We start from the raw sequence: 25,792 nt of genomic DNA on the forward strand, positions 1-25,792 counted from the left end.
CATCTCACTACTTATAGCTGTTTTGTTTCAAGATTACATTAGCAATAGTAAATTGCTGTAACACTTTGTGCTAGACAGCGTACACGCAACTATAAAGTCTCTGCCTCAAAGAGTTTACTATTTAAGTAAATAATGACAGCTATAGTGCAACTTAGTTCTGTTCTCTTTTGCATTTGCTAGTCACTTGATTATCACCACCTGTAAGTTTGATCATGGCTGAATTCATATCCTCTATAGATCATTAATGAAAATAATGAAACAACAATAGTGATCCCTATGCTGTACCACTTGTTTTTTCTGATTCCTGCTTCAGTTTTACTATTATGATTGATTGAGAAAGGAAAAGAACAATTACTACTGAATCATTTTATTAAAGCAGCAACCAGAGGGCCCAGTTAGGATCAGAGTGGTGCAGTTCTATGTACTACAAACACATGCAGAGGCAGTCCTTGTCCCAAAGAATTTACCATTTATGATTTCTCAACCATGAGATTCTACTTTTAAATGATCTGCTATTTCTCCAGCTACTTTTAACTTTGTCCTAACATGCCACTGCATTCTCTACTAATTTAGTAATTGCACTAGACTAGATTTGCTTGCTGTGCCCTATTTTTAATAAACTCATTTTTTTCCCATTACACATTTTTCAACCAAATTTCACATAGGCCTTGTTTATGCACAGCAGGATTAGAGAATGGTAAAGTTGCTCATTCATGGTCTATGGTAGCAATTCCACCATTGCTTGCTAAATGAAGCTGCCTGTACCAGACCAGTGGTGGGGGAGTTGCTGAAGAGTCTCAGTAAAGATGCGACTATTCTGACTTCCTCAATATGCTGAATATTTGGCCTGTTTAATAATCCAGGAGCCTCATTTAATTTAATTCCTGAAATTCTTTAAAACAGATTTTGCTGACATATTGGAGTTTTACTAAAAATCTAGATTCTTGCTCTGCACACTGATACAGATCAGGCAGGTCACTGGGGAGACAAACAAACAGACAGACATCAACCCCTTCCTACTTTTTCCCAGAACGGCTCTGACAGGGTAAGACTACACTTGTGGATTTCAACACAGCAGAGTAAAAAAGCAAATATTTCTCCCTTCACCCCATTCCAAGAATCTTCCTGAAAAACAACCATCTTAATAAAAGCATAGATATTCTGATGACTCATGGAAAGTTTCCCCATACCTACTACTTACTTAGAATCTTTTGTTTTAAGAGATTATCTGTTCCTGTTGCTCATTCCCACATCAGAAGTCAATCCTCTGTGACCCTCACAATTTGTTGTGATAGATATTGTTACAAAACAGGATTTTGACTTCTGGTCAAAAATAAGCAGCAGGAGTAGAAGAACGGTTATCAAACACCAAGATCCTTTTTAATGCCCATGTACTCAGTAATAAAGAATGAAGAAACTTTTTTTCTAAATACAGTACAAGTTTTGTATTAACAGACTGTCATTCATAATAAATTTGCAATAACTCTGGATCTGTATGCCTGTAATATCAAACACAAGATTTATAAAATGGCCCTCTGGAATGTAAGTGATTTCCAGCAGCAAGTCTGTCAGTATATTTTATGTAATTAGTTAGCAACTGTTAGTAATAGCAATTCATTAAATCCTTCCAGTCTGTGAGAATTAGCGAAGTTCTACGTAGAATTTTTTTCCAAATTTTCACATAATCATCTGCTTTAACATCAGATTCGTTTACATCTTCAGCTTTGTTTTGTACAGTGAATGGATAATTTAGCTAGTGGAAAAAGCGTACATCATCATCCAGTACCCAACAGAGCATCAAAATTCTTCCCTATTTTTAGTTTTACAGACTAACATTTGTTGTGCCTCAGGTTCTTTGGTATACATCCTCAAAGAACCATACAGTCATCAAAAAAGATTTTTTTGCACTTAAAGTTTTTTGAAAGTTATATTGAACAGTACAGTAATGCAAAGAGTAAGTTTGATTTATAAGACCACAATAAGGCATGACAGTTTACTTACCAAAGTTGAGGTAGGTAGCGCTGTATTTTACAAAAACACTTACCCCACGATGGTAAGAAATCAGAGCTGCAGATTCTCTGGTTTCATTGCCAGAAGGACATCCCAAGAGGCATGAAAGAACCACCTGATTCTCAATCTTCACTCATTCCCTTTGGTGCCTTTGATATGACTCACACAGAAACTAGAATCTCTGCAACTTATTAGATATATTTGTGGTATAGCAATGAGTACAGCTGCTTTCCAAACAGTTGACTTGGGTTCAGTTACCCCACCAACGGAGAAATGTGGCTATTGCCTGAAGGCATACTGGACTGAATAAACCCAATCTCGTCTGATCTCAGAAGCTAAAGAGTGCCGGGCCTGGCTAGTACTTGAATGGCAGACCAAATGGGCAGGACCAAGCATACATAGACCACCCTTGACTGGTGTCCGTCCAACTTGATCTTAAAAATCTCCAATGACAGGAATACCGTAGCCTCCTTTGGAAGCCTATTCCAGTCCTTCCATATTAAGGAAAAACTTTCAAACATAAATCTCCATGCTGCAGATAAAGCTGATTACCTCTTGTCCTACCTTCAGTAGACACACAGAACAACTGATCAACATCCTCTTTATTACACCCCTTAACATACTTGACGGCCTTTATCAGTTTTCTTTTCTCAAGACTAAACACACCATTTTTTTTTAAACCTTTCCTCATGCATCAAGTTTTCTAAACTTTTTGTTGCTCTCCTCTCGACTCTCTCCTGTTTGTCCACATCTTTCTTAAAGTATGGCACCAAAAACTGGACACAGTACTCAAGCTGAGGCCTCACCAGTGTCAAATAACTGTTCCACTCTATCTCCCGTGTTTTATATACAACACTCTTATCAATACACTCTGGAATTATATTAGCCATTTTTGCAACTGCATCACACTGTTGCCTCACACTCAATTTGTGAGACACTATAATCCGCAGATGCATTTCAGCAGTACTATCAAATAGACAGTTATTCCCAATTTTGTAGCTGTGCATTTGATTTCTCTCCTTCCTAACTGCAATACTTTGCACTTGTCTTTAACAAATTCATCTTGCTGATTTCAGACCAATTCTCCAATTAGTCAGGGTTATTTTGAATTCTAATCCTGTCCTCCAAAGTGCTAGCAACTCCTCTCAGCTTGGTGTTATCTTCAAATTTTATAAGCATACTCTCTCTTCCATTATCCAAATCATTAATATATTGACTTGTGCTGGACACAGGACACCTCTGAGAGACTCTACTAGATACATGCCTTCAATAGGACTGTGAGCCATTGATAAGTATTCTGAGTACAGTTTTTCAGCCAGTCTGCACCCACCTTATAGTAATTACATTTAGATCACATTTCCCTACCTTGCTTATGAGAATGTCACATGGCGTTGTGTCTAAAGACTTACTAAAAAATCAAGATACATCATATCTACAGCTTTCCCCCATCCACTAGGCCAGTAACCCTGTCAAAGAATGACGTTAGACTGGTTTGGCATGATCATGGGTAAAAGCTAGTGATTTTCTATAGTAAAGTACGAGCAGCAGAATTCATTTCCTTAGCAACTTAGAACAAGAATTTGTTTGAGATTAGCGGTGTTCAGCAAATACAGTTACTCTTAGGTATTTGGGGTTCTCAATTTGAATTTTTAGTGTCCAAATCACTTAAGACAACTCTATGAAGCTGTCCAGATGATCGTTTACATACTGATTTATGTTCTAAATAGCTCTCAAGAACTATGCAGTTCAGGAATAGACAAACCCACATGTGCACACAATTCGAGAACTCAAGCATTTTAGCATGAAATTCAAACATGGTCATAGAGATGGAATAAAGGAGGAGTATGTATTATACTTGGGGTATTTATGGTGGGAAGTATCTATGCATTAGTGAACCTATAGTATAACTGGCTCTATCAGAATAAGTACAATGTTTTTCCATCTCCAATTATTTACATTCATTTAAGACCCATGTAGCTTAAAATGTGCAATTTGGCTAACAGTAAAATTTGCAAGTCCATACACCATGAATTACAATAAGCTTTACTGCACCAGCTCTTATTTGTGATAGGAAATTTCAGATGGAATCTGTTCTAGTTGAATGAATGTTACCAAAGGAAAACTTGCCAATGCTGTGACATAGTTATGACCTGAATCTGAAGTTAGTCATTCACTATACCACTTCTACTGCATGTTTTTATATGTTCTGATTTGTCTGTGTATACTGTATTTTGCATAGTGCATGACACTGCACACTTCAGAAGCTGAACTAAACTGCTGGAGTTAAATGTAAAAAGGATTCACAGGAGATTCTCCACAATAGGACACCTGATTCTGCCTTAGCAACAAGACAATGATTCTTTTGTCAAGGGACCTTGAAGTGCCAAGGCATTTCTCCACCAGTTCATTTTAATTAAAAGGAGCTAAATAAAAGGCGGGGGGGAGATGAGGGATTTTAGCTATATCAACATGTAGCACAGAGAAGCAAACATTTTACTGAAGAAATGTCTAAAGCATCCACCAATTTGAAAAGGATGTATGTAAAAAGTAACTTGGCAAAGTAGTAGGGCAGATTAAGAATAGCAAAAGCTCCCTCCTAATATAAACGCACTTGTTGGGGAATAGGAGATAGCAGCAGAGAGGTAGTAAATTTCAGGAATGATACTATGTATCATTTACAGTGTGTGAGAGAACTTTTCACTGGGCCACAGCACACTAGAAATCCACTCACATTTACATTGTTGCCAAGTTAGTCTCACACACTGTTTATAATACTAACATTTTGTTGACTAATTTTTAGTGATGCAGAAATAAAGACTGTCTGGCCTTTTTAAAAGAACTCCTGCACTATGGATTATAAATAGGGCCCTACCAAATTCACAGCCATGAAAAACGCGTCATGGACCGTGAAATCTGGTCTTTTGTGTGCTTTTACCCTATACTGTACAGGTAAGAGCAGCGTTTCTCAAATTGGGGGTCCTGAATCAAAAGGGAGTGGCAGTGGGGGAGGGTCACATGGTTATTTTTGGGGGGGGAGGGTTCACGGTATTGCCATGCTTACTTTGGTTCTGCCCTCAGAGCTGGGTGACCAGAGAGCAATGGCTGTTGGCCGGGCACCCAGCTATGAAGGCAGTGCCCCACCAGTGGCAGCACAGAAGTAAGGGTGGTAATACCATAACATGCCATCCTTACTTCTGCACTGCTGCTGGCAGTGGCTCTGCTTCAGACCTGGGCCCCTGGCCAGCAGCTGCTGCTCTCGAGCTGCTCAGCTCTGAAGGCAGCGCTGCGGCCAGCAGCATTGCAGAAAGGTAGCAGTACCACAACCCTCCCTACAATAACCTTGCAACACCCCCCGCCCCCCAAAGTCCTCTTTGGGTGAGGACCCCTACAATTACAACATTGTGAAATTTCAGATTTAAATAGCTGAAATCATTAAATTTATGATTTTTAAAATCCTATGACAGTGAAATTGACCAAAATGGACTGTGAATTTGGTAGAGCCCTAATTATAAATACCGACCTTACAAAAAACATCAAGTTCAGACAGAGTCTGCTGAACTCTCACACCTCACACAGTCTCATAGATCAATACTGATACAGAAGTTTTCACTTACTGGCAGTTGTATTTTCAAGTCAGCCAACAAGAAAGAACTAACGAATTGTAACAAAGCTTGACAACAAAGAGTTATAGCAGCAGACAAAGATGATTGAGACAGACAGCCCTAAACTGTTGACAAGTGGAAGAATAGAGTAAAATATGTACTAAAATATAAAGGTTAGGGTCCTCAGTTCAGAGCTGGAGCAGAACTGAGGTTTTCAGAAAGTAAGCTTTGTCAGTGAGATAGCTGAGTGTTATAACATAGGAAGTGTCTCTGAGCTAACTGCAGTAAAGTGGAGGAACGGAAAGAGATATTTGGCAGGTGAAAAGTATGTACTCATCTAAAACCAAGGAGGGATTATATTAATTATTCTCTAGCTACAACTCAGGAAAAAAAAGCATGAAAAAACCCAAACAAAAAAGATTTCTCCCCAAAGCCACAGAAGCATGATGGCCCTAACATGTTCCAATTTTGTACATCATTGTATTCACTTTTCTGATAGTCTTCCACAAACAGTAAATCAGTTCCCAAGTTAAAAAAAAAAAAAAAAAGCTGTAAATGTTAATTGTGTAATGGTGGGGAGGTAAAGTTTTTGATTTCTTCTTGATCCCGGGATCCCTTTCCAGCTATACCCTTGCCTAATATTGATGGGGAACCCTGAAGCATCTTAATGGGCCCTTGCTTTTCTGTCTTAGTTGTTTATATGGCTACCATTATCACAGCGAAGTAAGGAAGTACTATCACCACCATTTTACAGAGAGAACTGATGCACAAGTAGACTCAGGCCTGGTCTACACTGAGGGAGGGAATCAATCTAAGTTACACAATTTCAGCTACATGAATAACATAGCTGAAGTCGACGTACTTAGACCTACTCACCGCGGTCTCTTCACTGTGGTGAGTCAACTGCTACCGCTCCCCTGTCGACTCCACCTGAGCCTCTCGTGGCGGTGGAGCACACAGGGGTCGATTTATCGCGTCTAGACTAGATGCGATAATCAATCCCTGCTGGATTGGTTGCTGCCCACCCATCCGGCGGGTAGTATAGACATACCCTAAGAATCCAACATCGTTCAGGAAGACTGTGGCAAAGCACAGAATTGAACCAAGGCCTCCCAAATTCCAAGCTAGCACCTTAACCACCGAACCATCCTCCTCTTTATCATCATCTCCCAAGGTCAAAGGTCACTCATCTTTAATAGTTTCTTTCTGACTAAATACAAGATTCCTTCTAACAGAGACTAAATTGTTTCAGAAATTACTGAGTGTCAGGCACCCGAGCTATTATCATAGTTAATATATTTTTCAATACCAAGGTTACATCACAGCTCGGTGGTGGGAGGAACAGTGTAAATTTTAAAAAGTGTAACGTGTACATTAGTGTTTTCACCACAATGTATCTGTTGGGTCTGTTCACGCATGAATAAAGTATGAAGACACATTTAAAGTATTTTTAAAGAATGGAGTCTAGATACGCACCAGAACTCAAGCTTATAGCTCTGATCCTCCCTACATTTGATTTTGATTTCTTTGTACAGCTCTAATTATCCTTGTATCTATCACAGGGCAGTGTAAATTGTCAGTTAATCTACTTCTATACCTTGTGTTATATTTATATTCCACAGCTGACATGATACAATGCAAAATATGTTTAAGTTACTTTATATATTGTAACCCTAATGCTGTTTGATAAAGAACTCCAAAGACACTAATTTAATCAATTATTACTATATGTTTTACTTACTATTTATGAAATACTCCAAAGTTTGCACTATAAGAAGTGATAGAAATTACATTTCACAGATACCAAATAAAGCTTCATTTGAGACAATTTCTTACACGCTTAATTGTTACATCTCATCAAAGCACAGTTCCTATGAATATGGAACGTGATGTGTGAATTAGCTATCAGTTTGTAGATGCTTCACAATTTATCTTCATGAAGCATCAGCACACACAGTCCATGACCTATTCCTCATTGTGGCCTCCATTATGCCCTTTATTTTAAAATATGCACAGGTAAATTTAATTGGCTTCCAGGATTTGCTTGAATACACTTTCCGTAAGCAGTTTTACTAAACAAACTCTTACCCCCAACTCTTCCTTCTCTGTTTAGAGCAAGATGTTTCTACTAACATATCCCAGGAAGGAGGCCGAGCGGATGGGCTGGAGAAAGGGGCCCACCCGGAGGGGTCCCCCCCACCCCCAAGAAAGGGGCAGGGCAGGAGGCAATCCCCCCAGGGGAGGGGCCGGGCTGGGGAAAAGGACCGGGCAGGAGGGGATTTCGCACAGGGGAGGGGGTCAGGTGGGCGGGCTAGGGGAAGGGGAAGGGGAAGGGGCCGGGCCGCAGGGGGGACCCCCCCCCCCCAGGGAAGGGGGCTGGGTCTAAGGGGGCTAGAAGGAGCTGGGCCTAAGAGGTCTCTCCCCACCCCGGATGGCTTGCGCCCGGGAGCGGGCCAGGCCGGGCCGGAGAGCCCCGCGGTACCTGTTATTGCGGACGCTGCTCAGCACGCACAGCACCAACTCCAGGTAGGTCCTCAGCAGGTCCAGCCAGCGGGGGCAGAGCGGCGTCTCCCCCTCGGCCGCGGCCGCCGCCCCCTCGCAGACCCCGCCGGCGCCGCCGCCGCCGCCGGGGTAGTTGTCGGCGGCGAACTGGACGCGCAGCTCCCGCACGAACCAGCCGCACTTGCGCATGAGGAAGTCGAGGCGCGGCCGCTCGGCGGGGGCCACGCGGAGGCTGAGGCGCAGCCGGGGCCACAGGGCCGGGTAGAAGAGGCACTCCCGCCAGTGCGAGCAGGCGGCCGAAGCCCGCAGCCGGTCCGGGCCCGCCAGGAACGAGAAGATGTGAACCACCAGCTCGCTGGGCAGGGAGCCGGCGCCCACCGCCTCCCCGCACACCGCCATGCCTGGCGCCGGCCCGAGCCCCGCTGCTGCAGCCCCAGGCCGCGGCCTCGCCTCCGCCTCCTGCGACAAAAACAACAACATCAATGACTAGGCGGAGGGGGCGGGGGCCGGCCGAGACTCGGCTACTGCCGGGGCAAACCACCGCACCCGGCCGCGGGGGAGGAATGGATCCTACCAATTAACTCGTAGAGGGGGATGGCACTTCGTCTAGACCCAGCTCTGCGGATTGCGGATGCTACCACTGACCTAGGAGGGGGGAGGAAGGAAACTCCCACCTCACTCATAGAGGGAAATGGAACCTACCTCTGGACTGAGCTGTGGGGGAGGATGGAAGATTCCACCAAGCCTACCTGTGGGGTGTGGGGCAGGCTAACTCCCTCCAGAATCAGGTCTTGAGGGAGAGAGATCATCAGATTTGCACAGTCCACTATGGACCTGCATGCCAGCAAGAACAACCAGGGCTGATGGCATCACAGCAGGCATCGGACAGTGACATTCCCAGGTCTGGCTCACTTAATCCTGCAAATCCATGAATCTCTGGGGCGGCCCCCACAGGCAATGGCCGGTAGGGTTAAGGTGTGAACCCCTTTGCACATCGAAGGAGAGCATGGTGTTCATCCAGGAGACATGGTGGAAGAGCATGCAACGCTGCTTTTGAATATAGTAAGTGATTGAAGGAAGGCCAGATATCTGTGAGGTTATGGCATTTTGCACAAAATGTAACCACTTTATACCCAAGATTTGGTGCTGACGGAGCATATAGAATGCATCTAACTGCTCCAAGTCAACTTGTAAGAGGGTCCAGGTTTCTGACCCATGTAGCAATATAGGTGGAACAGAGGTTTATTTGAACCTAAAGTTTGTCTCAGTGCAGACATTTTTGCTCCCATAAGCAAAACATGGACTTCGTGCAGGAAGTGTCAAGACCAATTCATCGGAGGACATCCCGTTTACTGCAACCATTTGTACTCTGCTTGCAACCTAGTTTGGTGCTTGACTGCACATGCACCAGGGGTTCTAATGGTCCAGCTCCGAAATTGTGGACCTTAGTCTTCTGCATGAGATGTTCAACCCCATAGTGTGTGGGAAGCATCTTGGAAACCTTGAAAGACAGAGCTGAAATTCTCTTGCTTCACCACAAGCAGGGCAACACCATCGTCATAGTCTTGGTCAGTGAACACTTTGATCAAACTTGATTCTGACGTTTGGTGTGGCAAGTCCGAACGTCCAGTGAAAAGCTTGACAGAACAGTGCCGGGGCGTTGTGAAAATTGTGCACCAGATTTATCTGAACATCTGGGATGCCAGCTCTTTTCAGTGTGAGCCAAAGTGCTGACCTGTCAGCCAAATCAAAAGCTACTTTGATGTTGCTATATGTCACAAGAAGTGGGCCAAAAGAAGTCTGGCTCAGTGCAGCTCAGCCAGAAACTGGAGGGTAAAGACAGCATCCACTGTCAAGTGCCCAGCAGTGAAACCTGATTGCTGTGGATAATGTTGCCTTTTAAGAGGCTGCATCCTACCAAGCAGAACGTTAGCAAAGATCCTTCCAGAGACTGATAGCAATGAGATCAGCCTGTAATTGCAACACTCAGTGCAAGATCCTTTACCTTTGTACAGGGACACTATGATGCCATTTTTCCATTCTGTTGGTAGCCTGCCTGATGCACACACTTTTAAGAACTGATGTGGGGTCAGTGCTCACTTGTTCCAGCTTGGGTGGAATGCCATCAAGTCTAGAAGATGGAAAAAGGGAATTACAAAGTCATAGGGTGCAGGGAGGTGAGTGGGTAAAGAACCTGTCATCACACTCATATTGGAGGGACGGGAACTACAATAGAACTCATAAAGGGGAATGGAATCTGTCTTCTGCATGAGGAACCTTACCTCTGACATTTTCTAACTTTTAGGTGCTAGACTTTGCAGACTTACCATTATTTTAACATAGCTTTTTGTATCATTTACATATTTATATTAACCAATCACACCCAAAACTTAGTGTATCAAGTACTACTAGCTCACTGATCCCAGAAACAGAACTCCAAATATATCTCCTAACCATCTTCTTAATCCACACAATCATCAATGGCCTGCCAGGAGGGGAGAGGGAACTCTCAGTACTCGGCTGTTTATCCTGAAATGTAGGTTGTGGAGGAGATGTGGCTGAGTCTCTTATTTTATCTGGATTGTAGGGGGAACCACCAGAGGGACAGATCTTCCTGTAGAAGAAAGATGTCAGATATGGAACTTCCAATATGAATAATTAATGTCTCATTGGGTATTGGAGGTATTCCATGTATTCACAGGAAAGACTTGGAGCCCCATAAACTGCTCAGCCAGGCACCAGCTCTTCCTGCTGCTCACAATGCAGATTCTCCTACCAGATGAGTCCTCAGTTCCCTAGCCAGTAAAGTGGGAGGAGGGTGGACAGCTCTGGAGCAGGATAAGAGTGGATTCTCTCTCTGCTTTTACCAGAAGGGAAACTATTCCCATGCACTCCCGCTTACTTTAATATCTGCTCAACAACTCTAGGTTGCTAAGTTGATATCAAGCCACAGGTCTTTGTAAGATTACTAATTAATTGACCAAAATGTCAATCTTGGTATAATAGTATCTTGATGTAATAGTATCAAAGCAGAAAGCTTTATGAACTTGTTGGCTTAGCTCCTTTAGCCTGCTGGGCTGATGTGAAGGCAAAGCTGTGTATGAGGTTACTGCTGATGTGAAGGCAAAGGTATGTATGAGGTTACTGAGTGAGATGCTGGTTACTACTGTGTTGGCATAATGTCAAAGGATAGGCTGTGGTGTAGCCACTTAGCAACTCTAGTTTACTAAGATGATGTTAAGACTCAGGCTATTTAACTGAACACCTCCAGCTTGCTGGTCTGATGTAAAGGGGCAGGTCTCTGGGAGGTAAGGTCACTGGCTCAAAAGCTACTGCTGGATGGGCTGATATCAAGGCTAGGACATCTGTGATATCACTGGGTCAGCATCTCTAGCTTCCTCCATGTCTATTGAGGCACATTCCTTGGTAAGATAACTGTCCCAGTCCCTCTAGCTGTCTAGTATATCAAGGCAGAGGACCCTCTAAAGTTACTGACTCAGGATCTGTAACTTGCTGGTCTGATGTTAAAGCACAGCGTTCTGAGAGCTCTCAGTTCTTGACATCAACCAGGAGGGTCACTGCCTCACCTCCACTGATTGACTGGGCTGATTTTGGGACAGAGGCTTCAAAGAGGGTTACTGATTTAGCAACTACAGATTGCTGGAATGACGACAGGTGAAAAGCTCTGTGAGGCTCTAGCGCAGTATATTTAGCTCACTTGCTTGATGTTAGTGGACACGCCTTTGTGAGGTTACTGATTCATTTCCTATAGCTCACTGGTCTGGTGTCAAGATAGATTGTTTTTGCTGAGCCGGTGAATTCACACTTCTAGCATGTTGGTCTGATGTCAAGGCACAGGTTTCCGCAAGATCACTAACTCAGTATGTGAAGCTTGCTGATAAGGCTCAGCCTCTTTGAGATTAAGTATCAGAGGGGTAGCCGTGTTAGTCTGGATCTGTAAAAGCGGCAAAGAGTCCTGTAGCACCTTATAGACTAACAGACGTATTGGAGCATAAGCTTTCGTGGGTGAATACCCACTTTGTTGGATGCATGTAGTCAAAATTTCCAGAGGCAGGTATAAATATGCAAGCAAGAATCAGGCTAGGGATAACGAGGTTAGTTCAATCAGGGAGGATGAGGCCCTCTTCTAGCAGTTGAGGTGTGAACATCAAGGGAGGAGAAACTGCTTTTGTAGTTGGCTAGCCATTCACAGTCTTTGTTTAATCCTGAGCTGATGGTGTCAAATTTGCAAAAGAACTGAAGCTCAGCAGCTTCTCTTTGAAGTCTGGTCCTGAAGTTTTTTTGCTGCAGGATGGCTACCTTTAAATCTGCTATTGTGTGTCCAGGGAGGTTGAAGTGTTCTCCTACAGGTTTTTGTATATTACCATTCCTAATATCTGATTTGTGTCCATTTATCCTTTTACATAGGGACTGTCCAGTTTGGCCGATGTACATAGCAGAGGGGCATTGCTGGCACATGATGGCGTATATTACATTGGTGGACGTGCAGGTGAATGAACCAGTGATGGTGTGGCTGATCTGGTTAGGTCCTGTGATGGTGTCGCTGGTGTAGATATGTGGGCAGAGTTGGCATCGAAGTTTGTTGCATGGATTTGTTCCTGAGTTAGAGTTACTATGGTGCGGCGTGTAGTTGCTGGTGAGAATATGCTTCAGGTTGGCGGGTTGTCTGTGGGCGAGGACTGGCCTGCCTCCCAAAGCCTGTGAAAATGAGGGATCATTTTCCAGGATGGGTTGTAGATCACTGATGATGCGTTGGATAGGTTTTAGCTGAGGACTGCATGTGATGGCCAATCTTTGAGATTGTTCGTTCTGCAGCTTTAGCATATTGAGCTGGTGTCAAGGCTGCAAAGGTCATTGTTTCATAAACTCTGTATTACTGGCCTAATGGCAATATGCAAATTTCAATGAGGTTTCATATTCAGTAGCTGGGCAAAAGCTAAGTTACGAGCCTTTGCAAGGTTATCTGCTTATCCACTCTAGCTTTGTAGGGCTGTATGAAGACGTGCATTTGTGAGTTCACTGGCTCAATAACCCTAACTTGGTGAGCTGCTGTGAAACCACAGATCTCTGAGATTGCTCACTGCGAGTACTGGCTCAGCACTATTGGTTAAGGCCGATCAAAATAGGAATGGGAGCACAACAATTTGTGGTTTCATGTGTATTAATATATGGTGAAATGACATTCCAACATAAAAGATGATGTACTGTATGATGAGAGGAAAAATGGTCCAGTGGTTAGTGTACCAGCCTGGGCTTCAGGAGACCAAGTTTCAATTCTCTACCCTGTTGCAGTCTTCCTGTGACACCTTGGGCAGTTTCTCATCTATAAAACAGGGATAATCATACTTCCCTACCTCCCAGCGATGTGGTGAGGATTAATGTATTAAGGGCTGTGGTGCATATCAAGTAGGGTAGGAAAGGAATCAGTACCTGCTAAACACAAAAATGTATCCTACTGGAAAGGAGGGATAGTGGGAAGCAGCAGTCTTTCTTTGTCAAATAGAGGGGGAGTCCTCAACAGGGACAGATCTTCCTTTAGTAGAAAGGAGGCATACAGGAGACTTCCAGCTTGGACAGTTCTCCCATCAGGCACTGGTGCTAGTGGTATTACTATTCATTATTTGTATTACCTTAGTGCCTAGGAGCCCGAGTCATAAATCAGGCCTTAGTGCTACGCGCTGTACAAACACAGAAAAAGACAGCCGCTGCCCCAAGGATCTTGCAGTCTAAGTATAAGAGATAGCACATGGATACAAACAGAACGGGGAGTACAAAGAAACAATGAGATAATACTGGTGACAGACAGCAGTCACTGGTACTGACCAGACTGCTTGGAGCAGTATAAACTTATGAAAAAGGCACCAGCACTATTTTGGATGGCCTGAAGGGGAGCAAGTTGAATAACAGGGAGAAGATTGCAAGGATAGAAGACAGACTGGGTGTGGGGTGGCAGAAGAGACGAGACTAGGTTTTGGATCCTTCAGTGTTTCTAGCACATGTGACTTTATCATGAGTCTTGTGATATTGGGTGACTTTCTTAAAGCCTCTGCTTCTGGAGTCACGTGATTCTATGAGAATCTAAGCTTTAATTTAAACTAAAGAAACCACCCAACCCCATAGCGTCTGGCCCTCCTGGTTACAGAGAAAAACTGGAAGATGGGAGCTCTAAAGAACAATTTAAATAAAAGAACCCATGTTATACTATTTGTTAACAGCTCATGATTTGGGGGGCTGGGACTCATGACTGCTGTACACTGGAGCTGGTTGGGATACTGCCTGACAGGCTGGTGAAAGAGCGCTGGGCCAGGATTGGCAGCAGAGCTCCTGCAGAGCAGGCTGGGTCCAGGCAGCCCATTTCCCAGGCCATGCGGAGCGAGAGGGATCTGGGCTGGGCTGCTTGAACCAGGCTAAGAAGGTGGCCGCAGAAGCCGGGCTGGCCCCAGGTAGGGTTGCCAGGTGTCCAGATTTCAACCAGAATGCCCAGTTGAAAAGGGTCTCCGGCAGGGCCGCTAAAAAGTCTGGTCGGTGGTGCAGCGGGCTAAGGCAGACTCCCTGCCTGCCCTGGCTTTGCGCGGCTCCCAGAAGTGGCCAGCATATCTGGCTCCTAGGCGCAGAGGTGGCCACAGGGGCGCCACATGCTGCCCCCAAACTGAGCACCGGCTCTGCAGCTTCCCGGCCAATGGGAGCTGTGGGGGCAGGACCTGTGACAGTGTGAAGAGCCCCCCCCCCCCCCATCACCCCTCTATCTCCAATGCCAGCCACTTCCAGGAGCTGCCTGAGGTAAGTGCTGCCCGGAGCCCAAATCCCCTGCCCCAGCCCTGAGCCCTCTCCCAGAGCCCGCCCCCAAACTTCCTCCCAGGGCCCACACCCCCTCCTATACTCCAGCCCAGAGCCCCTGCCTGCACCCCCAGCAAGAGTCCTCACCCCCTTTTGCACCCCGATCCCCTGCCTGGTGAAAATGAGTGAGCCACAGAGGGAGGGGGGAATGGAATGAGCAGGAGCAGGGCCTGGGTGTTCCGATTTCTGCAATTAGAAGATTGTCAACCCTAGAGCAGAGGGGCAGGGAGCCTGCAGCGGCGGGAGCAGGGTTAAGAGCCCCAGAAACACTGGCATGCTTGGTGCGGGTTCCGGGTCACGGGGGCGATGCGATTCCCCCTGTAGGAGCAGAGGGGCTGGCGCAGCGCCAGAGCTACGGGGCTCTAGGGCCCCATCCGCAGAGGAGGCTCCCCTTCCCCTGCCCGGCTGGAAACCGGAACCGGATGTGGTGTCCCGGCCCGGGCGGTGCCTGTAACCGCTCGAGCCGCCTGCGTCATGGAATTGAGGCCTTCGTCAGCCTGGAAAATCGCCCAGACCATAGAGCTGCTGAACGCCTTGGCATTTCCGGCTTGGGCTCACGTCACATCCGTGCGGTTCTGAGATGCCGGTAAGAATTGTGGGGGGAGTCAGAAGGGGGTGGGGGTTCCGAATTGGGGTGCGCGCGGATCAGTCCCGTCCCCGGGGCTCTGCTGCTCCCCCGAACCTGGGGGCTCGCGCGGGGCGGTTCTGGCCCCTCCCCTTTCTCGGGGTCTGGAGCCCTCCCCGGAGGGGCTGAAGCTGGGGAGCGGGGCTCAGAAGGGAACGCACCCGGCAGGCAACCGCGCTGAGGGGGAGCCTGCCCCGAGCGGGGCGGGGTGGGAGCGCGTGTGTGCCACCCCCGCCCCCGTTCCCGCCCACACAACTGTGCTTGGGGGTCTTGGGGCCTCCCTCGGTTCCGTCCGGCCCGGTCCCCGGCCTGGCCTCGGGCTCTCCCGGCCCGTCGCGGCCCACCTGTCTGTCTTTACGGCGTTGGCTTATTTCGCCCGCCAGCTGCTCTGGGCAGCGCCCTCAGACACCGTGTGAGGCTGGCTGGGTGCTGGCGTGTGTAACACTGATGCCAGGAAGGGTCATATTGAAATCTCAGACCTCTTTGGAAGGGCTGCAGAGCCGCACTAGGGACCCGGGCTTCTTCGCTCCTGTAACGTAACCAGTGCAACTTGGTTGGTCTCTGCATCCCTTAGGTAGTAGCTTATTTCACTGGGTGTGATGGCCACTGACTGATGAATGACCCAGCCAAGTCTGCAGTTTGAAAGGCAAAGGGGATCTTAGAACATGAACAAAGTACCAGGAGTCCCCTTGAAGCTTTAATCCCTGTTTTTATTTTATGATTATTTACTTATTAAGTTCAGTCAGTGGGCTTGTCACTGTACAGTTAGTACAAGACATGGCTTCTGCCTAGGGCATCCTATATCTGGACAGACAACCCATGGGGAGTCCTATAGGAGGGCTCTATAATAATTTTTGTGCTGATCTGACCTGGAATGAGAACTTGTGTTTTTTCAGATTATTACATTTTTTAGGACTTGCAAGAAGCTGTGATATTGATGGAGCAGGAGAACTGGATATAATAATTTCTTGCTGATTCCTATCACTAGTATCTGAGCACTTTCCAGAAATGGGAACAAAAATATATCTAGCTTCCGTCCTAATTTGTAGAAAAAATAGCGTGGTTAATTTATAGGTGCAGTGTGCATGAGAACTGAGGTGAAATTAAATCAAAAGAGATCTGTGAACATCAGGGACTTTTTGACAATCAGAAAACAGATGACTTTTTGGGAACAAGTTAGCAGAGCTTTCTTGATTATGGATCCTTGGCTATGGAATTTCATTCCACCGACAATCTGAATAAGCCCAGATGTTTGCAACAGCCCCTGAAGAATGGCTTGGCAGTGCTTCTCTGTATATAAGCAACAGAAAGTACTGCTTTTTTTAAATTCTGTGTAGTCTTAAATTAGATAATAGAAGGGAGGCATAGAGACTAGTTTTTTAAAATTGAATTTGTCTTTAGAGTGTTTTGTTAGCATTCTGATACCGTTGTGATAGTACTATAAACACCAAGATGAGTGTAAAACAGAACCTCAAGAAACTGGAGAGACCATCCATATTGACAGGGATTTTGTACTCCTTAACAATACCCATATATTTTTTTACTTTGATTCATGAGTGATAGGTCTCAGCTGCTTACACTTCCATTCTTTTATTTGTTTTAGGTTAAATTGAATATCTGCCTAGCACAGCTTCTTGCAGGAAGACTGCACTGCTTAAAGGCTAGGAGACTATGAGAATAATCAGAGGGGACTGTTCGCTCTGAATTCTAAACTTGTGCCTTGCCCAGAACAGCTGCAGGGATCGGAAACTTGAATCAATGTTATCGGATGAGTTAGAATCCAAACCGGAGGTAAGCAGCTCAGAACTGGGTTCAGTTCCTGAGTTGGTTTCTGTTTCATGGTCCAACTCTTAAGTTCAGCAGAAGAGGCAGTTTGCCATGTAGACGGTAATTCCTCAAAACTACCTAAACATAGCAGATAATGATAGCACTCCCTATATTTAAGATGGCAGAATATTTTCTCTTATAATCAGACATTTTCAGTGGTTTATAATATTGTAAAGTATTGACTTTTTGGATTGTTTTTTAGTTTGAGCAAAGTCTCATCAGCCATTTTTGAATAAAATAACGGTGGCTGAGAAAATATATTTTCCCGTTTTTTTTGTTTTGTTATTTTTTAATCCTTGTAACAACTTCTTTCCCTCCTACCAGAGTGACACTACTAGATTCTGGGAATTTGGGTTATTCCAGAAGTTTCCAAATCTTTGTTCAGACTACTGGCTGGTCACATGGTGCTCGTGGCTCGCCTTTCGTTCCAGCTTCAAAATTGCATTAAAAGAAACTAAAAAGGCATTACATACCTTCTTAATGTGACTTTTCCATGCGGTCAATCTCTTTAATTGTCACAGGAATATCAAGTGATTGTGAATGGGAAGGGAGGTGTCCCTGAGACTATTTCTCTGTTAAGATGTGACAACTTTATGAAAATGTTTGACTGTCCTTGGATTGTTTGTGGTGGAGTTGGGAGGGGGTCAATTTGATAATGTTTGGGAGGAAGGATTTAAAAAAAGCCATTGTGGTGTTTAAGATTATCTCTTTGAGAATGTTTGTAATAAGGGAGATTTGATATTCTTACCTGTGCCTGCTGCTTTTATCCTATTGGCTTTGCATACTGGTTTGGTATCATTATGCTGGGGAAAATAAAAGACTCCCTCTTTTAGAAGAGACTTTCTGCTGTTGCTTTTGGCCACATCTAATAGCCTAACGTTATTACATGTGAATGGATGGTTTGAGCCAAAGCCACCTTGTAGGAGGAAATCTTTTTTTAAAGTATCTCTAGTAATAAGCCAGGCCACATTTCATTATATTAATATAGATTTCATGCAAGGTAGTTTGCAGTAGGGGCTATGGATATAATTTAATATTTCATATTTATATCTTAAAAAAAACCACCCCAATAACTTTGAATGACTAAGCTATCAAGATGTGCAAGTCTGTTAACCACACCCTGTTGTTGAATCTTGTCTTAAACTAAAAAGTAAGATCTCAGGAGAGGGAATATCTGTTTATAGAGCACTTGGCAAAATGGTCCCCAATTTTGATTGAGGCCTCTGGATGTTACTTGTATTATAACTAATAAGAATTGATGATCTTTTGAATTGCGTTTTGGATTCTGGCCCAGTTCATCTTGCATATGGCCATCTGAGTGCCACACCAATTTAAATTATCTTCATAATATCTTAGAGAGTTAGGGAGGTGGGGGAGCTGAGCACAGATAAATTAGGACCTGAAATTTCAAGGGTCCACTAATTTTGGGTGTAATATAATTCTCAATTTAAGATGCCTAGGACCTAATTTTGCAGAGGTTTAAAAGACTGGCAGCTTCCATTGGCTTCATTTGGATTTGTGAGTGCTCAGCACTTCTGAAATTAAAGCTCAGAGTGTGTAATTTTGGGTACACAGAAAATGAGGCACACACCCTGAAACTGTGACAGTACTCACTATTGTAACTGCACCTGTATTTTCCCCTGCCCCCACTCCAGGAGCAGCTAGACTGGTCTTCATCCATCGCCTGTCTCTGGATAGGGACCCATGTCCCATTTCCTTCTGACCAAGGATTTTAAGGCTACACAGCTCCCTGCCTTACACTGTAATATCCCCAATAAGCCAGTCTGCCTAAAGGCAAGAACCTTGCTTTGCTTTCTCTCTGAGGGCTATGAATATATGTATTGCCAGCAGTTACAAGTTATCACACAGCTCTTTCTAAGCAAGCAATTTTATTCTTAAGGTAAAAGCATTTAAAAGAAAATGTAATAAAAACAATAAGCAGATTTAAACACACTAACCATATCAGGAGTCATCCATCAGTCTCCTGGGGCACAAATAGGCCAAAGTCATTCCAACCTTTCCGCATGGGTTGGGGCCCCATTGGACAGAAGGTCGTGTCCATTTGCCGGATCCAAAAGAATTCCACAAGTCAGTTCAAGCTCATTCTTTTATATCAAAAACCCTTTCTTTGCTTCATAATGTCTGGAAAACCCACCCTGAACCAGTATATGCAAACTGCCTTGGGGGTGGAACTTCTCTTGAGTTGTTTAGTCTCAGTTACTCGCATTAATCGTCCCCCACTGTGTTTAGGTCCTGTAGGAGCTATGGTAACCCATCCTCATGGAGCAGAACACCATCGTATATAAACTATTTATAAGCTTTCAGCAGTATGGTGCCCAAAGATATTACATGGGGTTGCTATATCTGTCACAATTATCTCTGTTAATTAGTCTATATAGTGACATACTCCCCATCTCATAGTAAGTCTGAGTTAGAGGCAGTGATGGAACCCAGCTCTATTGGTCCCAGACCAGTCCCCTTATCATGCAACCATTATTTCTCTGTCTGCAGCCCTCTGTCTCATTCTCAGTTGCAAAGTTGGAAGGTGTGTAATGAGGGGGAGAACTCCTACAGATAGCCAGCTTTAGTCACTGAGCTGTATGTGAACATATAATTAAAGGCTATATCACAATAAGGGTAAAGTTCTCTTAAGATTTCTTTTGGAATTTTATCTTTTTAATTTAAAAGGACACAGAAATTCCATCATATATATTTATTAGACAGCAGTAGAATGCTGGGTGTCTGGATTCCTGGATTCTAGTCCTGGCTCTGTGGTCTAATGGACAGAGCACGGAACTGAAGGATAAGACTCCTGAGTGGTATATTTTTAATGATTCTCATCCATATGTGGGTTTCAGAGTATTTTGTGAATGCAAGCAGGAGTAGCTCCATTTTACAGACCCCAAGCACATAGATTTGGCATATTCTTTCTGAGGCAGAATGTCTTAAGTCGATGAGATCTGAGTTCTCTTTGTAGATCTGCCAGAAATGACCTTGTGCAGCCTCTCTGGTCCCCAGGAATTTATCCTCATGTTTTCTTAGGTGTAAGGTTTTGATGCCTTGCTTGATAATAAGGATTGAGTAGTGCTCAGAATTATTGTGAGTCATTGGAAAAGGTTGGCCTGGAATTAATGATCTCCTGGCTCCTAGCCCACTATTTCTTCTGTAAGTCAAAGGGTGTTTTGATTTGCGGGTGGAATTTGACAATGGTGAGAGGATCAATTTTTTTCTGTCTGTGTCCTGGAAGTAAAACTTTGCTTTCACTTTGGAATGACAGAGGTTTAGAGGGGCCCAGGAACATGCCCAGTGTAGTGTGGCAAGAGTTTGAACTTTGAGATTTTGTGATGAAGAGAGAATGAGTAAACAATGTACAAATTCTACAGCTCAGAACTTGGACAAATCTGGGCAGACTTTCAGAGGGACACTTCTCTGACTTCAGGATTAGTTTCTTGTCAAATTTTTGGTTCCTGCTCCAAACCCTTGATATAAAAATATTTATTATATTGACAGAGCTCCCTACTGTTTTACTCCCTACATTCTTGAAAAGGGCTAATCCATTTTTGATTTAAAAATAATTGTTGTTAAATCAACTTGAGCCAGAGATTAAACATGGAAAATTTTGGATTGAAAGGTTAGAGCTTGACAGCGATAAGGGACAGAAAATGAGGGTTGTAATGGCAAGTAATATGCAGCTTTAATAATAGACATCACTACTACCTATAGTGAGCTAGGCTCTCTTATTGAATTTCTAAAGAAAAATCAAGATTATCAATCTCATGAAATAATTGGGGATGTCATGTATAAATGCTAAATTTTTCAATTATGGGCTGAATCCAGTTCCCACTGAAGTAAGTGGGAAGACTTCCATGGACTTCCAGGAATGTTGGGTTGGGTTCTGTGTGTATTACAAGGTAGAGGAAGCCTAACTCAATGTCTTTTGTTATCTCATTGGAACCTTGTGCTATAAACAGATTTGCTCACTGCTGAATCCTATTTTCAAGATCCTCTCTTTTTCAGCTGCTGGTTCAATTTGTTCAGAACACATCTATTCCACTGGGGCGGGGGCTGGTGGAATCAGAACCTAAAGGCATCACCTGTCTCTCCCTCCTTCCTGTGACTGAGACCTCAGAATGCAACAGACTGATGTTGCCAGGTAAAATCTATGGTACAGGTTTGTGTGGGAGTGCTGTTTATATAGCTGTCTCCACTGTGCCACTGCAGCATGTTCTCCCTACTTCTTGCTGAGAAGGGATCCTGGTGGTGGAGGAGGGATAGGTTCAGAAGAGTTATTAGGACTTTTTCATTAATGGTGGAGCTTTGCTACTTAGAGGTCTGTGATCTCATTCTCTTCATTAGATGATTCTCCAAGTCACACTAACTCCTCCAAAGATGTTCCTTCATCTGCTGTCTTGAGAAGCCTTCAGGTAAATGTAGGCCCTGACGGCGAGGAGACAAGGGCACAAACAGTACAGAAACCACCTGAGCTCCTGTCAAGTCCAGAGCCTTCCGGTTTATTGCAAGACCTCCAGCCCAGTGACAGCACTTCCTTTATTCTTCTCAACCTAACAAGAGCAGGTAATTCCCCTTCTTGTTGTTATCTGGCTGGATCTGTTTCAGACAGTAGAATGCGGGAGATACAAGTGTATCTTTGTCCCAGCTCCTTATGAAGGGGAAATATGAAATTTTCTGGGTATTGGTGGATATTATTCAGGAGCATGTAACCATCAGCAGCTTTCCACAATACAGAGGTCAGTGGAGACTTAATGCAAATATTATGTCTGTACCATGGATATTAGATTCTGAGAAGCAAGAGAGTCCCCTCTCATTGACTATCTTTCTGTCTCATGGAGCTGCCATCTCTTCCAGGCCTGGGCTGTCCAGCAGAGCACCTGGTGTTTGTTCAGGATGAAGCAGAGGATTCTGGGAATGACTTTCTCTCCCATGACAGCACCGACAGCAGTACCCCATGGTTTCTACGAGTGCAGGAATTGGCCCATGACAGTTTGATTGCTGCCACTCGAGCACAGCTCGCAAAGAATGCCAAAGCAAGCAATAATGGTAGGTGATGTCTTGTTACTATCTTAAAGATTTAACCTTCTGTTAAAGGCAACTAGCTGTAGCTTTAGTTGTGTATCCTATCTGATTGCAGGATAGTTTCTAAATAGACAAAATCGTTATAGTGGCATTGTTAGCATCTCTATAGTTAAGGCTGTATTGAGGTTTTCTGTTAAAGCAAGGTTTCAGTATCTCTTAGGACTGAAAACATACAGATTTAATTTTCTAAGAAAATATGTTCAATAGTTTGAGTTCAAAGCAGTTCTTCAACTGTAATACCTACCCCGAAGGTATCTCCCCAAAATTTTCTGTGGTGAAGACTGATGCAAGACAATCATTTAATTTCTTTGCAATGTCCTTACCTCCTTAATTGCTTCCTTCGTTCCCTGGTAATCCAGTAGACCCACTAATTCTCTTGCAGGCTTCCTGCTTCTGATCTGCTTAAAGAATCTTTTGTTGTTTCTTTTTGTATACAGTTTGTGGTCTTCAAATTACCTTTTAATCCTCATAATGTCCATTTTTCATATTGTCTGCTTTATTTTATGTGCCTTTCTAGTGGCTTAACTAGGTTTGGTATTCAGTTTTCTGAGGGATGCCTGTTTGATCTATTAATTATATTGTGGTCACTTAATGGCTTAACTACAATTATGTCTTGAAATAATTAAGTCCTCTTCTGTGCTCTAGAATTAGCTGTTCCAAGAAGTCGTCATTTAAGGTGTTGAGAAATTGCTTATGCTGACTGAATCCAGAGGTGACATTTGACTATTTAATATTTGGATAGTTGAAGTAACCTAATATTACTATTTAGTTGATATTTGTGGCCTCTGATCTCTCAGCATTATGCACTCCCTATCATTAATCTGATCTGGAGGCAGCTGATATGATATGGTACCTTGCTGGGAATAGTTTATAGGACTGGGAAGATAGGTAGACATGTATGTGGTCCCTGCAATGGGCTGGGTAGAAATATCTAGTTTTTAGGACTAAGTAAATACATGATAACCAGGAACACATCTGGTTTTTAGGCCTGGATTATACTCAGGGTTATCCTGTCTCTTTCATACAGTATTCAGAGTAACAGCCGTGTTAGTCTATATTCGCAAAAAGAAAAGGAGTACTTGTGGCACCTTAGAGACTAACCAATTTATTTGAGCATAAGTTTTCGTGAGCTACAGCTCACTTCATCGGATGCATCCGATGCATTTCTGTAGCTCACGAAAACTTATGCTCAAATAAATTGGTTAGTCTCTAAGGTGCCACAAGTACTCCTTTTCTTTTTTCATACAGTAATCCATCTCCGCTGTGGACTTTGACAGTTCTTTCTGTTCTGTTCTAGGTGAAAGTGTTCATCTTTGCTCAGGAGATGGGCAGCCGAAAGATTCCAGTCCCATCCCTCACCTGTCCCGCGTAGAGAAGAAGCTGAAGTGCACAGTTGAGGGCTGTGATCGGACATTTGTGTGGCCAGCCCACTTCAAATATCATTTAAAAACTCACAGGTGAGTAGAGCAGAGATCTCTGCTATGGTGACCAAGAAAGACCTTACAGAAATTTCCAATCTTTATACAAAACATCATTTATTAATTCCCATTGTGTAAAATCTTTCTTCGAAGCTGAAGGGCAAAGGGAAACTCAAAATTGAGTAAAACCCAGATTTAGCTGCTGAATGGTCTCCCTAACAAGGGTTTATGGTCAACGCCCCTCTTGCACACACTCAGCCTGGCTGGGAGGGTATCCAGTGCAGAAAAATGTTTATTTTGAAAATTCCCTTTATCCTCCATGAAATCCACTGTGGCTTAGGGAAAGCTGACCTCTTTACAGAAAAGCTCCTAGTTCATAGAAAACATTATTAATGTAAACTTGAAAATTAAAAGAAAAAGTGTTGCTGAAGGGGCTGGAACTGGCCCAAGTGTTTCTAGAAAAATATTGACTCACTTGGGTTTTTTTGGTGGAAGGGGGTGCACAAAGAAAATGAGATTGGGCTGCGGTATGGTATTTAAATCCAAAGTCAGGAAAACAGGGTTCTTGAATTTTGAGCCTCCTCACCTTGGCACTGTCTCTTATATTCACACCTGTCCCAAAAAAGAAAAGACTCAAGAGTTCATATTAACTTAAAATAGAGAAATTGAAAGGAATGGTAACTGTTGAGCCGATCTCTAAATTTGGCTCTCCCCTCAGAAACTAGAACAGTGTGACTGTATGTGTTAGAGTCATCTCTATGCCACATACATAGAAAAAAGTAAGTCGGATTTAGGCTCTTCCTGCTGGTCGTTAATGATATTTTAAAGTGGAGCTATCTAAAATATCCTGTGTGACGGACAATGTTAACTCAGCTTCCCCATCTCGTGTACATGTAGCACTCCTATCCCAATCCCAGCTATAGTAAGGGTGTTGCTACGTCGGACTCTGGCATATGGGGGAATGTTATCACATATGTGCATTATGTTGCCTTGCACAAGGTCATCTGTTCCAAACAAAGTTGAGGTTGCAAAAAACTTGTGATATAAGCCAAAGAGGCTTGGACTTATTTTCTGTTTTCTTTTTCCAACAGATTTTACAACTTCTGACCATGTGGTAGAAGCTGCTTAATGAGTAATCTAGTTAAATACAGATTTAAGCCACTTACCTGGTTAGGTCACTTAATTTCCTTGTGCCTCCATTCATTTCAGTTGAAAAGTGAGTGAAAGGTAGAAACCTTATTTAAAAAACAGATGTTGCAGCAGAGTTGAATGTTCCTGAGAAAATACATTGTTTCGTAACCCGTTGCTGCAGTTCTTTTGTTGCCTCTCAGGAATGATCGTTCTTTCACCTGCCCAGCAGAAGGTTGTGGGAAAAGCTTCTATGTCCTGCAAAGGCTGAAGGTACACATGCGAACTCACAATGGTGAGAAACCATTTGTCTGCACTGAGGTGGGCTGTGGGAAGCAGTTCACAACAGCTGGGAATCTGAAGAACCACCTGCGGATTCATACTGGTGCGTTTAAATCCCAGATCTTCTTCATTAAGGAAACACTCCCCAAGAAATGGTCCAGGGAGAGCAGTGTCCATATGTACCTTTGCTGGTGTCCTCATCTTCCAACTTACAATCACTTATCAATGTGATTAACCAGCTGTTTACTCGTGCAGTACCTTACATAATTCCTCTCTTCTTGGAGTTTACACCCTTCAGATGCTGTATACTTTATCATGTTCCTCTTTTAGTTGTCACTTAGCCAAACTATATAAATTTCTGTTTTCCCTCCTAAGTCAGTCCCAGGACCTTTTTTAAATTCTCAGAAGACTGTGGTTCCCAGGTGGATGATAACTGAAAATTGGCA

The 25,792-nt window shown here is 43.7% G+C and overlaps 2 protein-coding genes across 18 annotated transcripts in view; one reads left to right on the plus strand and one right to left on the minus strand.

Moving 5' to 3' along the window:
* The window catches only part of FBXO33 (F-box protein 33), a 57,308-nt gene extending 48,698 nt beyond the window's left edge, over positions 1-8,610 (minus strand). For 8 of the 10 annotated variants that reach the window (XR_006291903.1, XR_006291900.1, XR_006291899.1 and 5 more), the window contains exon 1: positions 8,095-8,610. Coding sequence is in view for 2 of the 10 variants with exons in the window: in XM_037900662.2 (XP_037756590.1) it covers positions 8,095-8,594 (500 nt within the window). In the remaining 8 variants the exon portion in view is untranslated. The remainder of the gene's footprint in view (positions 1-8,094) is intronic. The other 2 variants (XM_037900662.2, XM_037900663.2) reach the window with 2 other exon arrangements.
* A 98-nt stretch (positions 8,611-8,708) lies between these two features.
* The window catches only part of ZNF410 (zinc finger protein 410), a 31,704-nt gene continuing 14,620 nt past the window's right edge, over positions 8,709-25,792 (plus strand). Inside the window, exons 1-8 of one of the 8 annotated variants that reach the window (XM_043549943.1) lie at positions 8,709-10,291; positions 12,543-12,624; positions 17,201-17,388; positions 21,442-21,577; positions 21,781-21,999; positions 22,291-22,482; positions 23,816-23,975; positions 25,268-25,449. In XM_043549943.1, coding sequence (XP_043405878.1) covers positions 17,356-17,388; positions 21,442-21,577; positions 21,781-21,999; positions 22,291-22,482; positions 23,816-23,975; positions 25,268-25,449 — 922 coding nt within the window. In that variant the 5' untranslated portion in view covers positions 8,709-10,291; positions 12,543-12,624; positions 17,201-17,355. The other 7 variants (XM_027827605.3, XM_043549944.1, XM_007065233.4 and 4 more) reach the window with 7 other exon arrangements.

The sequence above is a fragment of the Chelonia mydas genome, chromosome 6 (genome assembly GCF_015237465.2).
Source record: "Chelonia mydas isolate rCheMyd1 chromosome 6, rCheMyd1.pri.v2, whole genome shotgun sequence".
NCBI lineage: Eukaryota > Metazoa > Chordata > Testudines > Cheloniidae > Chelonia > Chelonia mydas.